General features: G+C 52.1%; 1 protein-coding gene across 1 annotated transcript; it reads right to left on the reverse strand.

Moving 5' to 3' along the window:
* Positions 1 to 1,163: 1,163 nt before the first annotated feature.
* On the reverse strand, positions 1,164 to 14,298 carry Cdr2l (cerebellar degeneration related protein 2 like). The gene is made up of 5 exons (XM_028752874.1): positions 14,207 to 14,298; positions 6,499 to 6,611; positions 6,100 to 6,248; positions 4,454 to 4,618; positions 1,164 to 3,906 (listed from the first exon to the last, which is right to left on the reverse strand). Exons 1-5 carry the CDS (start codon positions 14,283 to 14,285, stop codon positions 3,015 to 3,017), a joined length of 1,398 nt encoding a protein of 465 aa, XP_028608707.1. The 5' UTR covers positions 14,286 to 14,298; the 3' UTR covers positions 1,164 to 3,014.
* Positions 14,299 to 15,467: the final 1,169 nt, after the last annotated feature.

Raw genomic sequence — 15,467 nt, forward strand, 5'->3', positions numbered from 1 at the left:
TGACTTAAAAAAAAAATTACATTTATTTTATACATTTATTTTACATGCCCTAGTGCCAGTGCAGAAGTCAGAGGAGGAGCTTGTTTTACATGTTGAGCCATTTCGTGGGTCCCTCTATGACTTTTTAAAACCTATCTTCTCATCTATTGTATCTACGATCTACACAGATTAAGATAAAAGGGGGTGGGGCAGGGCATAGTGGTGCACTCCTTAAATCCCAGCATTTGGGAAGCAAAGGCCGGTGGATCTCTGAGTTCCAGGCCAGCCTGGTGTACACACTGATACCCTATCTGGGTTTTTTGCTTGTTTGATTGTTTTTAAATGTGTATGAGTGTTTTGCCTGCATGTATATATGTGTACCATGTGCATGCCTGGTGCCTGCAGAAGCCAGACGAAGACATTGGATCCCCTGAAACTGGAGTTACCGATCATTGAGATCCTTTACCTGGATGCTGGCAACCAGGCCCAGGTACTCTGCAAGAACAAAAAGTACTTCTTACTGCTGAGTCGTCTCTTCAGCCCTGAAACTATGTCTTGAAGAAGAAGAAAAAAGAAGGAGGAGGAAGAGGAGGAGGAGGAGGAGGAGGAGGAGAGGCTGGGGGTGTGGCTCAGTGACAGTGTTTGTCTAACAAGCACAAAACCTTGGCTTCAATCCCCAATACCAGAGGAACCGGATATGGTGGCAAATTCCTGTAATCCTAGCACTTGGGAAGTAAAGGCAGTAGAGTCAGAAGTTCCAGGCCACTCTCAGCACTCACCACATAGTGAGGTTGAGTCTAGCTTGACCTCCATGAGATCCTGTCTCCACAAACCACACTCCCCCACGAACTGTTGATCATGAATGCCCTGCCTGATACAGCTTCAGCATCCTGCCCGCATTGTTAGATTACTAGCTTTTATTTATAGTCACTTTGGGGGAAATCTCCCCAAGCCAGAAACTAAACTCTAGGGCAATACAGACACTTTGTGCTTTGTTCAAAAGTGTGCTGGGCATAGCTGGCTCTTCACAGACACAGACTTTTCCAGGGGCTGATTGCAGGCTGTCTAATCATAGGTCCTGAGAAAGCAGAGTGACCTCAAATGTTACACCCCTCATCCACAGTGCCGCACGGCAGGAGGCAACAGGCCCATGAGATGCGGAGATGAAACTATGGACCCTGGGCCACTTTGTGCTTTCAGAATACTGGTGCATTTTTTATTAAAGAAGAGAATAAAGCATTTGTAAATATATTTCTCTCACGTATACTTCAAGGGTGACGCTGACCAGCTGCTACAGAACTGGGGAAGTGAACAGGCCTGAATTCCTCCCCATCCCCAGATGACAGGGACACACAGAGGGTCTGGAGGTGCCCAGCCCCAAAGGACCAAAGGTTCCAAGTCGGGTGAACAGAAGGATCCAGCTGCCAGCTGGCATCACAGTGCCACCGGGAACAGCAGAGCCTCTCCAGGGATGTCAGCCATGCTCAGTAAGAAAGCCCCTTTACCCCTGAGGAGATAAGGCATGATGGTTCCCACTGGGCTCCCAGCACCGAGGCCAGAGTCACAGCCTCCCGCCGGATTGTATGGCTCCTTGGATTTCTAGAATCTTGGGAAGGGTGGCGGAAGGAACCAGAAGCCCTGATGGACTGCTGAGGGCAAGCAGGGGCCCTGGGCATATCTTAGATGATGCTTGAGTTTCTGAAGTTTCAGACTAAAATATTGAACCCCTGACTCAGGTGGGGCCTAAAAAGCTACCCCCCCCCATAGAGGTGGGAACTAAAGAGCAGGCATTCTGTAGAAAGGTGGAAAAGGAGAAATGTCTTCCTCAACTTAAGAACACAACATGAGGGCCCGGCAGTGGTGGCACACGCCTTTAATCCCAGCACTTGGGAGGCAGAGGCAGGAGGATCTCTGAATTGGAGGTCAGCCTGGTCCACAGAGCGAGTTCCAGGACAGCCAGGGCTACACAGAGAAACCCTGTCTCAAAAAACAAACCAAAACAAAAAAAACAGAACAAAACCAGTAAGGATCCTACAGTCCCTGGTGAAGGACAGGAATGAACACTTGGACCTGGGTTGGTGACACAGGACATTCTGAAGGCTACTGATGTGAACTGTCCCGGGGGTAGCCTGAGGAAGAGAGGAGTGGATGAGACATCATGGTCCCTGAGATGGGGGCAGGCGCAGAGAAAGGAAGGGAAGCAAAGGTGGTTCACAGGCTCGGGGGAACTCCCTATCGTCCCAGCTCCTGGAAGGCTTCATGCCCAGAAGGTAATTCCAGGAATGGAACTTGGCTCTGAAAGGAAAGGGACACTACCTGTGTATGGCTGTTGAGGGGCTCCCTCTTCCTCTATTCAGATGGGCTACAGATCTGTGGTGAGCTGAAGACCTTTGCCAGGGCTGGAGGGGGCACATTGGAGCCTGGCTAAAGCTTCCTGCTCTGCAAAGTGGGAGCTATCTGCGCCCTGCTCAGAACGCTAGGAGTGGTACAGCTGGTGCTGAGGGAATGTCAGCCATGACTGGCAAGAAGCAGTGGATGGTCTAGGAGACCCCAGACACCAGCAACGGCTGGCTCTGAGGTTCCCTTTCAAGTGTTTCCAGTTGTGGCAAGGCTTCAGGAGGCCTTGCATTGCAAATCTCTCAGAAAAACAACTTTGGAGGGCAAAGCCAGAAAGGCTTGCAGAAGACCGGGGGGCAATCTGAGGGTGAGGCCTGGGTGTGTGTGTCCAGAAGCTGAGGGCAGAGGGAGCTGAAAAGCCCCCGGGGTCAGTAGCGGGGAGTGTGTTTGGCTTTTAAACTGAGCTGTGCCTTCAAGCTGAAGCAAAGTGGCCAAGGGAGGCAGAACAGGAGAGCCGAGCCACCAGCAGGAAATAGGCTGTGTCCCCAGATCAGAAAGGTCTCCTCGCCCGTGTTCCACCCACCAGCTATGATATCTTGCTGCGTAAAGGGCTTTCTCGCTTGCCAAGAGGGTGCCAGACAGGCATGAGAGGCCCCTCTGGTGGGGAGACAGAGGGAGGGTACAGACCTAGAGAGAGGTCACTTGCTGCTGTGTGTCTTGACTTTGGTGGCGTTGATGTCGGCCTTGGTCTTCTGGATCCTGGCAAAGATCTCTTTGAAGAGTGCCTTGTACTCGGGCTGGCTCTGCTCCAGCCGCTTATCAACAGCCTCCACGTGCTGGCTTAGGCTCTTCTCACCCGCCTTGCCCTCTCCCTGGTTCTCCTCGCCCCCCAGAAGGTCCCTCCATGAGCTGTCCCGGGAGATGGGCCGTGAGGTCTGCACCCCAGCATGGCGCACCCCGGCACCATGCTGCCGGCATTTGCTCAGCAGCTCCTCGTATTTCTCCAGCAGCGCGTGGTACTGCTCATCCACCTCCCTCAGGATAGACATACCGCGCCTGCGCACACTGTTGGCATGCAAAGTAAGGTTGCCAGCATGGCGGCTGGCTGGGTCTTTGGCCACGATGGCATTGAGTGCTGTGTCACTGCAGCTCTTGCGCACCGCGTGGCTGGGGGAAGCTGCGGGCGAGGAGACACCATCCTGGACGTTGGAGTCATCTCCGCTGCCTGGCTGTGGGTCATCAGCCTCAGGGGCCTGAGTGAGGGGCGCCAGCAAAGCCTCGGCCAGGTGCTCATCCCGGGCCAGCAGGTAGGTCTTGGCCTGCTTCATCTGCTGCAGCTCCAGTAACTCGGCCTCCAGCTCCTGCACGCGCAGGCGGCAGCCCTCCATCTCACACAGCTGTCGCTCCAGCTCCGTGTACTCCTGGAGCACCACGGTGTACTCACGTTCTGCTCGCTCCTTGCGCTGGCGTTCCTGGCTCACCTGGGAACGGAGCACCCCAACCAAGGTCTGCAGTCGTTCGTTTTCCTGCTCTAGCGGCCGAGGACCCAGCTCCAGGGAGGAACTGTGTAGGCGGAAGGCATCCTCACATCTGCTGGGGGGAATGGGAGGGGAGCAGGTAGCAGTAGCTGGTCATGGCCAAGGCTCTGGACCAAAGTGTCAAACACTGGGCTCTCTCAGTCACCCCCCCCCCAACCCCTCTAACTCTCGCTCCTGGCTGTGTGTCTGAGGACGATGACCTATACAGATTGACCCAGGATTCTTCCGCACTGGGAGACACAGCGGAGTGTCAGACAAGCAGGCTTCTCATTGACCTACATCTCCAGCCTCACCTTGATCTTCAATTCTTTCTCCAAACTAGAATGGGGATCCATTCCCGCATAACACACATTCTTGGCAAGTGCCTGTACAACTACAGTGCCTAACTCCTAGGTTAGAAATCTTTTCTCATCTCATTAGTAGGCAAAATGCATGCAAATGGCTTGTGTTAGTAACGCCTACGGCTGTCCTTAGCAAGCATCCTGATGGTTTGGACCAGCCGCTGTCCTTCCCAGCCACTGTCCACCGTGCACCTCCCCCTTCATCCCTCAGCCAGCTCCCTTGGGACTCTAAGACAACACTCCAGGGTCCTTGCCTACCGGGGGCTGGTACACAGCTCCTTTAGACAGGGAAAGGTATGGATGGTTCTCCTGCGTTCCCGCTTTTCCCGGCGAACCCGAAGTTGCTCCAGGCCTCGAAGTTGCTCCACCTGAGCCTGTAGCTCCTCCACCTGGGACTGCAGACGCTCGATGGTCTCTGTCAACCTGGAATAGGATGAAGACACGCATGGGAGACATTTTTGATTTTTTTTTTTTTTTAAAAATTGTTAGGGCCGGAGAGATGATTCAGCCACTAAATGCTAGGCTCACAACCAAACTGGTAAGATGTTAAGATTGATTTTTAGGTGTGTGTGTGTATGTTTAGGTGGAGTTGGAGACCCTGGAACTGGTGATTGTGAGCCATTCACTGTGGGTGCTGGGAACCAAACTCTGGGCCCAGATCAACAAGCACTCTTAACCGCTTAGCCATCTCTCTCTCTCATCCCCCTACCCCATCCCCAGCCCCAAAGGTGGAGAGTCTTCAGGAAACACGGATGCCTCCTCACTGTAGCTCGGGGTCCTCATAGACAGAGGATGTAGAGTTAGGGACAGACAGACAACCTAAGGACAGACAGACATCCTCGAGCTTGCTGTCTGGTGTTAAAGTCAGAGAAGGTTCTGCCCTCTCCAGGGACCTGCCCTTCTCCTGTACAGCCAGCTCTGATCCTTTTGTGTCTGTGTACCTGTGTCACATGTGTGTGAGTTCATGCCCAGAGGACAGCTTTGAGCATCACACCTCAACAAGCTATCTGCGTTGGCCTTTTTGAGATGGCTTCCACCAGAACCCAGGGATGGCTGATTCAGCTAGGGCGGGACCCACCCGTTGCCACCTCCCCAGTTTGGGATTCTAAATGCACAGCGTCCTTGTGCCCTACATGTTACCAAGGTGCTTGAGCCCAGGTTCTCAAGCCTGTGCAGCAAGCTTCAGCCACCCTGTTCCCAGCTGCACCCCAGGTCCTTACACACACGGCTCTGTCACTAACACAGTGCACTGCAGGGACACATCTGTGAGGTCACAGAGGGCAGGTCAGGCCTCAAACCGAGTCTGGTGCATAAGTGGCAAATAACCGTAGGTGGGAGGAGTATGGGCCATGTTTCACCTTTGGTTGTGGGGGCTGGAGAGATGGCTCAGTGGTTAGGAGCACTTCTTGTTCTTGCCGAGGACCTGGGTTTGGTTCCCAGTGCCCACACAGTGGCTCACAGCCATTTGTCACTGATGTGCTAGAGGATCCTACTCCTTCTCCTGGCACAGACATACACGCAGGCAAAACACCCACACATATAAAATAGAAATAATCTTAAAATGAGAGGACTGGATGGTGGTGGCGCATGCCTTTAATCCCAGTATTTGGGGGGCAGAGGCAGGCTAACCTCGGTGAGTTCGAAGTCAGGCTGGTCTACATAGAAACTCTGTCTTGGGAAAAAAAAAGGTGGGGGGGGGAGGGAAAGAAGGAAGGACAGACGGGACAGAAGAGTGGTTGTTGTGGGACACATGTTTAAGTAGACACATGTTTAAGTACACACATTTGACAAGGCTGGCCTCATTGCCACCCCAGTCTCTTAAGTCTTGTCTTCTAGGAATGAGGTTCCCCCCACCCAGTCATGTGACACACCCTGGGCCTCTCCCTCACCATCCCAGCCCTCACCCATGGATCTTCTGCTGGGCAGCCTTACTCTCCAACACCAGCCTCTGGTTGGTCAGCTCCAGGTCTCGGGCCGTCAGGTCCAGCTGCTCGTACACTTTGGCGTGTTGCTCGTTCACGAGCCTCAGCGTGTCCAGCTGCTTGGTCAAGTACTGGGGGAGAAGGTAAGGGTGGAAACAGCCTTTACAATGAGGCAGGGACAGATATCGCTGTCTGTCCCTCTACCACTCCTAGGCCAGTTGGCTCTGAGAGGTTTAGGAGCTGAAGACCACAGTGCAGAGGGCTGCCTGCGTTGGGCGGGCAGGTGGTGAACTGTGACGGTAAGTTGCAAGCTGTACAAAGGCACACACAGGCCAAGGCCAGAGGCTCTTGAGAGGTGGGAGACGGCCGGAGGTCCCTCACCTCGATCTCCTGCACCTGCTCCTCGTTGGTGGAGTACATCTGCTGCAGGGACTCCTCCAGCTCTTTGTTCCTCTCCAGCAGGGTCTTCCCGAGCTCCGCTGCTAGGTGCAAGTCTGGGGGTGTGGGTGGGGCAGAGAGCACAGAGTGAGGACATTAGCGCTCCCTCGTTACTACACAAGCCCTAGCATTCATCTGACTGGGATCCAGGTGACTTCAGCGGCACCCTGATGAAGGTTGTTCTCAGCAGCCCCAGTAGGCAGGAGGTAGAAGGCAGGGGCTTAGCCTGTTGTTCTCTTCTCTTCCTTCACGTCTCTGGTTTGGTTTTGTTTGGACCTTACTGTGAAGCTCAGGCTACCCTGGAACTCACGATCCTTTTGCTTCGGCTTCCTGAATGCTGAGATTGTAGACGTGTGCTACAAATCAGCTTGGTATTTCTGATTGATGTTAAAAAAAAAAAAAAAAAGGTGCAGAAAGGTGGAAATCCAACACTCAAAACTTAATTGAGCCGGGTGTGGCCATGCAAAGGCTCTAATCCCAGAACGTGGGAGGCAGAAGCAGGTGGGCCTCTGTGAGTCTGAAGACAGCCAGGGCTATGCACTGTCTCAAAGAGAAAAAAACATGAGGATCTGGAGAGCTGGCTCTTTACTGTTCCTGCGGAGAACCGGAGGAGTTTCGTTTCCAGCAGGCAAGGTTCCCAATCATCTGTAACTCTAGTTTCAGATCAGACACCCTCTTCTAGCTTTCATGGGACACCTGCACACACATCACACACACACACACACACACACACACAAAAAAAACTAAAAAAAAAAACTGGACCAGTGAGATGGCTCAGTGGGGAAAGACAATTACTGCTGAACCTGGACCCTCATTGAGGAAGAACAGAATCAACTCAAGATGCCTTCTGACCTCCACATGTGTGCCCATACACACATATACATGTACACCACACACACACACACACACACACACACACACCACACTGTAATACAAATCCACTTGTGTATACAGAGCTGTATTTTGTCTGTACACTTCTCTAGTGGTGTATCACGGTAGCTTTCTGTGGAAGACCTAGATATGCCACACTATTAGTGGATGTGGAAAATGCTATTGTATTCACGCTCTAAACACCTTTGTCTAAATAACCTTTACCGTTGGGTGTTTAGAGTGTCTTTGAATATTTTCTCTATTAAAATTGAAATGATGGTTCAGGACAGCCAGGACTATACAGAGAAACCCTGTCTCAGAAAAAAACTAAAAAAAAAAAAAAAATTGAAATGATGGGCCAAGTGTGGTATGCATGCCTATTACCCCAGAACTCAGGAAACTGAGGCAGGAGGATCAGGAGTTTGAAGCCAGCCTAGGCTCCATGAAGAGTCTCTCAAAAAACAAACAAATGAAAAACAAAACAAAAACAAAATAAAAACCCAAAACAACAACAGCAACAACAACAAACCCCAACAAACCAGGACTGGTCTGAACTCAGGCACTGGTGTAGCAGGCAGGAAACCTGACGTTCAGTGTCCAGCATGAATCATATGTGGGAGTGCACACCTGTAATCCAGTACTGAGGTACAGGCAGAAGGATCAGGAGTTTGTTCCTTTGATATATATTTGGGTTTGTTCAAGGCCAGCCTGAGTTACGTGAGACCCTGCTTAAAAACAAATAAACCAACAATAAACAACAATGAAACTGTGCCACAGGCCAAAGACCTGGGCCACTCAGGAGGCCGAGGCAAGAGGACCAGAAGTTTGAGGCCAGTTCAGGCAATCCAGAGGTACTGTCTCAAAAACAAAACAAAACAAAACAAAAACAAACAAACAAACAAAAAACAAAAGGCAGGTAAGGATTTGGGCCTGGAGCTCACATGTGTAATCCCAGCAGCTGGGAGGCTGAGGCAGGATTGCACCAAGTTCCATGCCTAGTCAGGATTACAGGGTCTTAAAAACTGGGCTGTAGTGGCCCATGCCTTCAATACCAGCACTCAGGGAGCAGAAGTAAGCGGATCTCTTGAGTTCAAGGCCAACCTGGTCTACAGGGTGAGTTCCAGGACAGCCAGGGCTACGCAGTGAAACCCTGTCTCAAAAAAAACAAAACAAAACAAAACAAAAACTCCCAACCAACCAAAGCAACACCAAAAAAACTTAACACTATGAATGGTACTAGAGAGATGGCTCAGTAATTAAGAGTACTTTCTGTCATTACAGAGGATCTGGGCTCGGTTCCCAGCACCCACATGGCAGCTCACAACTGTTGGTAACCCTAGTCCCAGGGGATCCAATGCCCTCTTCTTACTTCTGTAGGTACTAGGCACTCACATGGGACGCATACATACATGTGGGCGACACACTCATACGCAAAATTTTATAATCTTTGTTTAAAGTCACTAACAGCAAACCGTAGAAGAAGGCTGGGGTCGTAGTTAAGTGATGGAAACAGTAATGTGATTGTCTAGTATGTGTGAGGGTCGGGGATCAGTGACTGAAAAATAAAAGCCAAACTATGATTACCTTCACTGTATTAAACCCTTAGTGCAAATCACTACCTTTTGTGAAAACACTTTCCTAGAAAGCGATTTGTGGGGCAAACAGTGGGCCTATGCGATCCATTCCGCCCAAAGCAGGAAAGCTCTGACTTATTATTATTATTTAACGTTATGAGGCTGTTTGTTACACCAGCCTTCATTCTAGGCTGATGGTGTAAATCTGGACCAAGATTTGTAAGAGCAACTCTTCTGGGGCCAATAAGACACAGTGCTATTTTTATACATAATGATAGTTCTGCCTTCCCTCAAAGACAGATGGGCTTTCTGGTCCCCCTGCCCCCAGCAAGTCTTAGATACATGGTTGTTTCAGCTACATCTCTGCTGTGCAGCAGACAAGCTCGGTGAGGCCTCCCTCTTGGACCCTTATGGAGCAGGGATACTGGATGGGTAGAGAGGACAGAGCATCTTGTAGGTTTCCCTGCGAAAGCCAGAGTGCCCTGATCAGTTACTGCACCCAGACAAAAGGCTAAGTCTTATCAGGAACAAGCCTAGAGTTGCTTCTACAATGATGGTAAATTTTTTTTTCTTTCTTTAAGGATAGAAGATCTTGTAGCTCAGATTGGCCTCAAACTTGCAATGTAGCTGAGGATGGCCTTGAACTCTCATCCTTCTGCCAGTACCTCCTAAATGTTGGCAAGGTGGGGACGTGCTGCAGCATCTGCTTTTACATTGGGGGATCAAACCCAGTGCTTCCTGCATGCTAGGTGGACGCTCTACCAACTGAGTCACATCCCCAGTGACTTTTGTTGTTGTTTTGAGGTACGGTCTCATGTGGTCCAGGTTTTCCTTAATATATAAGCAAAAATGCCTTTAAACACTCTAACCCATTGCCTCTGCCTCCCAAGTACAGGATAGAGACAAGCTCAGAATAGGAGTAATATTTCAAAATAGAGAGAATGGGGCCTCTAGAGCTAAATTAATCAGAGATGTGGGCCTTGTGTCCTGATGTCACTGGGAAGCAGGTCCCTCTAACTAGACTGTAATGACAAAGCCTAGAACAAAAACAGTTTTCCTGAAGGAAACACATCTAAATCAGATACAAACTCCATAGCCTGGGGTAACTTGCCCCATGAAGATGCCAAAAGGTCCAGTCACCTAGTATAAACCTAGTAAGGCAGTTGAGGACATTTGCCTTATGAGTTTCTATACGTTGGGCCAAAGTCTGGAGGCATCTACAAAGCTGTGCAATGTTTGAAGCCCAATGTTTCAATTATTGAATGACAGTCTTGTGATGTATTACGTGCTTGGGATTAACGGGGGTGGGGGGAGGGTAGCTTCGAGGGACCCTCACAGTCTTCTCGATCTGTAACAGGATAGCGATGTTCAGCTCAGCCCTTTCCTAAAGGTTTCAGGCCTCGGTGTTGGCATTTCGTCTAGGCTCCGCCCCACAGTTACCTGGCAACAGCCAGGTATGCCTGACTCACTATAAAAGGGGCTGCTTGCCGCCCCCCTCTCTCCTCTCTCTCTTCTTGCTCCTGCTCCTTACCTTCTCTGGCCCCACTCCCCACTCCCTTCTTTCCTCACAAGCTCATCATGGCCGGCCTCTATCCCCCCACCACCACCCCCCTGCACCGCCTTTCTCTGCCTCTACTAACCCCTCAACTCCCTTCCCCATGCCCTGAATAAACTATTCTATGCTATACTGTCTGTGGCTGGTACCTCAGGGGGAAGATACGCCGCAGCATGGGCCAGCCGAGGCACCCCCTTCCGCCACACCATACCGCGTCTCCACCAAACATATCCTTGGAGTCTCTATCCTTTTATAAAACTCAACACTTGGAACTGTTAGGTGGTCTAGGAAGTAACAATATACCATATACCTGGGTGGCCTGTGACAAGACCCTGCAGCCCAACCAGAATTCAAAGCCAGAGGAATGAGGAAAAGTCAAGGGCAATTTCAACACCATGTTCCTCCTTCCAGACGAGTTGAGATGTATGAATTCTTACTGCCCATAGGCTGGGATCCCAGTGTGGGGGTATACCACACTATGAACAGAAGGACATCGAAGACTGCCTTGCGAAGACAGCGAATGTGACTTGGTCACCTAGTGATCCAGCGATGAAGAAGAAAGGAAGTCAGAACGGACACTGCTTGGGGTGGAGGCGGGAGAAATCACAGGGAAACTGGATCATATTGCAAGCTAAGCTGGTCAGAGCGTCCTGGAGGGAGGATGGGTGGAGTCTAGACTGTGTAGAGCAAAGGACTGAGAAGAACCAAGCACTAGGGAAGGGAGCTTCCGGAAGGATAGTGGCAATTCTGGACTCAGGAGCGGGTGGCCTGGATGCTGGGAAACTTGGAAGCTAGCTGAGCAGGACTCAGGCACAGAGCAACAATAACAAGACTGTTACCGGTCTGATTAGCCGGCAGCGCTGAACCAAGCCAGGAAAGGTACTGAGTCTGCGCTGCCACGCCCCCTGGCCCTAGGGGCTCTCCGGGGTCTTCCCTCAGGGGACTTTTGTGATTATTAGAAGATAATGCCCCAGGGAAAACAAAAGAAGCCCCTCACCCCGAAATCACCCGTTTGGCTGGGGCATCATGGTAAAGCAGGACAGACTCTTGACAGAGAACAGGAAAGGGACAAGGAACAGACCAAGATGAGTTGAGGTGGAAGACACGAGCTGGTGGATCTGGGAGTCTTGCCCCACAGGGCACAGCGTCAAGAACTCAGAAAGGCCTTTGGTGGATGAGCAGGGCGGAGGAGCAGGGTGGAGGAAGGACATCCCTTTCCTTACCAGTCAGCATTCCCAGGGGTGGAGAGGACTCAAGGTCAGGCTAGGCAGGAAGGGAGGTCAGCTCTTAAAATCTGTGACTCAGCAGCCATCCCTCAGCCTGGACAGAGGTGGTGGTGGGGGGCGCAAAGAAAGAGCCGGTGCTTATAGTTAATTCATGACTTTTTCTATTTTTATAGGTGCTCAAGTTAGTGGGTGGAGGGAACCTAGCAAACCTAAGACCCCACCTGTCCTGCCCACCTCCTGCCTCTGGGACAGAGCCACACTAAAGCCAAACACAATCTCTGGGGACAATCTCTTTGAGGAGTGAAGTTGGGGCTTAGCCCAGAGTAAGGGAAAAGAGGCAGGACGGATACTTCATGTGTGGATGAAGAAATCACTCTGTCCTTGGGTCTGGGCAGATGGGAAGGACAGAATTAGGGGACCCTGTACAAAGAGGAACACAAATGGGCCCTCTGACACGACTGTCTTTTAGCAGCCTCTCCACTCCATCACCCAGCTCTCCTGGCCTGCATTCAGAGCTGAGTGGCTAGACTTCCTTTGTCCCCCTACTTCCCTGTCCTTCATTTGGCCCCAGGCCTTGGTTACAAACATCCCTTCTTTCAGCATGCCTTCCTTTCTCCAGCTCAGCCCTTTGCTGAGGCAACTACGCTGTCACACAGTGGTTGCTTTAACTTTCCACTTCTGTCTCCTCCGCTGGAATTCAGGATCAGGAGGGCAGAGATGACATCCCTAGACTCTGGCACAGCCTCTGGCAGGAAGGCCCTCTTTCTTCGTAGAGTGGTTCATTACTGGGTGTCCCTCAGGTTCCTGGGCTCTGTCTATGACTAGAGCTACAGGCCTGATCAGCAGGACCCGAGAAGCAGGGGGTGTTCGGAGCTGTTCCGTCCTGCTGGAATGGCAGGCAGCTTCCGTCCCTTGGCAGAAGCCACACATCTCCCACCCCTACTGCAAGGCTTCTTCCTCCCACATCTGGGCTGGGCATGGTGCCAAGCCTTCATTAGGGGTGCGGGAACTAAATGAGACCGCCATGGTATTAGCATCTGCCTCCCCTAGAGGCTATCTTTGCCAGAAATCAGCTTTTCATCTTTCCTTCTGCGCTAGCCTCTCCCAGGAAGCCATCCCATAATCACTTACACTTAGAGCATACAAGTGGGCCTCCCCCATCAGCCCTTGTGTACCCAGAGGGTCGGGCTGTAACTGCTCAGATCTCAGGATGATGTCTGCTGCTCACATGGGGCCAGTAGGTGTTTACAGAGTAGAAAAGTTTTAGGGGTGGTGACCAGGGCAGAGAAGAGAAGCCGGGGGAGCATGGGGCAGCTCATTGCGTAGCAACATCTAGCTAGCCCAACGCCCTCCACCCTACAGAGCTCTCTCAAGGTTCTGATTCACTGACAAGTACAGGGACAGCCCCTCATCTGCAGGTGAGGCTTGGCTACATTGGGAAGTGGGTCAGGAGACAAAGGCTCCAGGATCCAAGTGTATGCAAACCCAGGGCTCTGGGCCCTGAGGATGGAGACCAGGCCTTCATGGCACACACACTGTGCCAGGCTTGTGTTTTAATACCTCAGAGCTTGCAGGTGACCCTCACCCACAGGGTTTCAGTAAGAACTGGCAGAGAAGAGGATGCGGCCCTGCTACTCCAGCAGGCCTTGGCCTTGACCCTGACCCTCTCAGACCTTCTTGTCAAGACTCCACCTCTCTCAGTGATGCCATTTTAGCCACCTCATCACCAGCTTCTAAACCCCTTCTAGTCAATCTCTAGGTCCTCAGATGAGAGCCACCACAGAAGCGGCTCCCTCTTTCCCCAGGGATGTCATTTGGCAAGAAGTCTGAAATTGCTAAAGGACCCCTCCATATCCTGAGCCACTTGAGTGGAAGCCTCATTCAGGGAAGGACCAGGGAACGACTCTCTCGGGAAGGCAGATTGGAGCCTTCTTCACAGGCATGAGCATGCACCACCCCCTTTCTGGGCAGAGGGAAGCGAGTTGGGGAAACTTTCTGGAAGTCTTAGAGCTCAGAAATTCTGGCCCAGACAGGTGCTGTTGATCTGGAGAGAGATGACTTATCTCAACAAACAGCGCATTCTTAGCAAAAGTACCAGGAATCCCCTGTGGGCCCCAAGACTTCCATTCCACCTTGTACTCGGGCCCCCTAACAATACCCTACCGGGGCACGAGAGTAGTCGCTGCTACTAAAATGAGAAGGGCGATGGATGCCCTGTCAACTGGACACTTTTGCAAGTCTCCCTCCTCCGTCCGAATCTTCCAGGGCAGCGCCCTTCTCGGTCCACGTCCCCATTCTCAAGACGCATCATGCTTTGCTGGGCGCACCAGGTCCAGCCCAGCCCTTTTCTAGGTGACACTACCCAACAATGGAGTAGTGGTCAAGGGTCTCGGGGCACACGCTGTTTCCCTCCCCGCCGCGCTCACCCTGCTCCAGGTCCTGATGGTCGTACCAGGACTCCTCCTCCTCTGCGGAGTAGTCCTCCATCCCCGCGGCTCTCCGCATGGCCCCGCGGGTGGCGGTGGGCGGGCGCTGCGGCAGCTCAGGGCCTGGGCTCACAGCCCGGGACAATGCGGCGGAGGCGGCCCGGGCTTCCGACGTCGCGGGCTCGGGCTGCAGCGCCCCTGCTCCCGCCGCCCGTGATCGCCATCCGCTACCGGCCGTGCGCCCAGCGGGGCCTCTGGCTCCCGCGCTCCCCAGGTCCCGCCGAACTGGGGACACCGGGTGGCGGCGGCACAAAGGGCGGAGGGGTGGGGACTGCAAAGTGGGACGACAGCTGGGACCACCCGGGACCGCCTGCAGGGCTGGGGCGTCAGCAGAGTGCGGGTGCAGCGGCGGGTACCCCTTGCCCGCCTCCGGCCCGCACACCGCCCGGCCCGCGCCGCGACACCCGGAGCCGCCGCTGCATCTCCGCCCGGCCCGCTTACAGCTTCCCAGGCCGCCAGCTTTGAGGGGTGGGGCCTGCCGCCGGAGACCAATCATAAGATGTATGCAAATAAGGGGCGGGTCCGAAGGCGAGGACCTTCCTGGTGTCCTGGTCCGGGAATTGCTGGATCAACGCTCTGTCCTGCTTTTCCTCCACGTCCGACTTTTATTTTCGTTCATCTGGAATTATTTTGTTTGCTTGTCTGTCCTTCTGGCTCTACTGAGAGCAAGGGTCTCTCTGATGTCCGCAGTGGTCCTCACCCGCGGAGAACGTGCTGACCCACTGATATTTTCCATAAACGTTCTTTAAAATGGCATTTAATTACATCTTTAAGAACCTTGAATGGATGTTTGGCTGATGGAACACTCGAAGTCAAGAGTTCTTGCGGAGGATTTGAGTTCGGTTCCCGGCACCCACTTCAAGCAGCTCATAACAGCCTGTAACGCCAGCTCCAGGGAAAATCTGACACCTCTGGCCTCTGTGGGTACTTGTAATCACATCAACTCTCACACGTGGAAAACACACACACAAATTATTAGAAAGAGGGAGGCATAGTGGTTCCCTCGTCTAATAACAGGAGTTGGGAAGCTGAAGCAGGAGGATTGTCATGAGTTCCAGGCCAGACCGTTTTATACTCCTTGTTCCAGGTCAGATTAAGCTACAGTATGGGAGTTTTTCTGTTAATTAAACTAAGCAAAGCTAAACATTACATTAAGGGGATTGAGGAGGTGGCTCGACACATTAAAAGTGCGTACCAGGTT

This window comes from Grammomys surdaster, unplaced genomic scaffold (genome assembly GCF_004785775.1).
Source record: "Grammomys surdaster isolate TR1022 unplaced genomic scaffold, NIH_TR_1.0 125940, whole genome shotgun sequence".
Classification (NCBI taxonomy): domain Eukaryota; kingdom Metazoa; phylum Chordata; class Mammalia; order Rodentia; family Muridae; genus Grammomys; species Grammomys surdaster.

Coding starts and splice junctions, on each gene's coding strand:
- Cdr2l (XM_028752874.1), bottom strand. CDS start 14,285: ATGCGGAGAGCCGCGGGGATGGAGGACTACTCCGCAGAGGAGGAGGAG. Junction 6,249..6,498: donor AGCAGGTGCAGGAGATCGAG/GTGAGGGACCTC, acceptor CTTCTCCCCCAG/TACTTGACCAAGCAGCTGGA. Junction 3,907..4,453: donor GAGCTGTGTACCAGCCCCCG/GTAGGCAAGGAC, acceptor TCCCCCCAGCAG/ATGTGAGGATGCCTTCCGCC.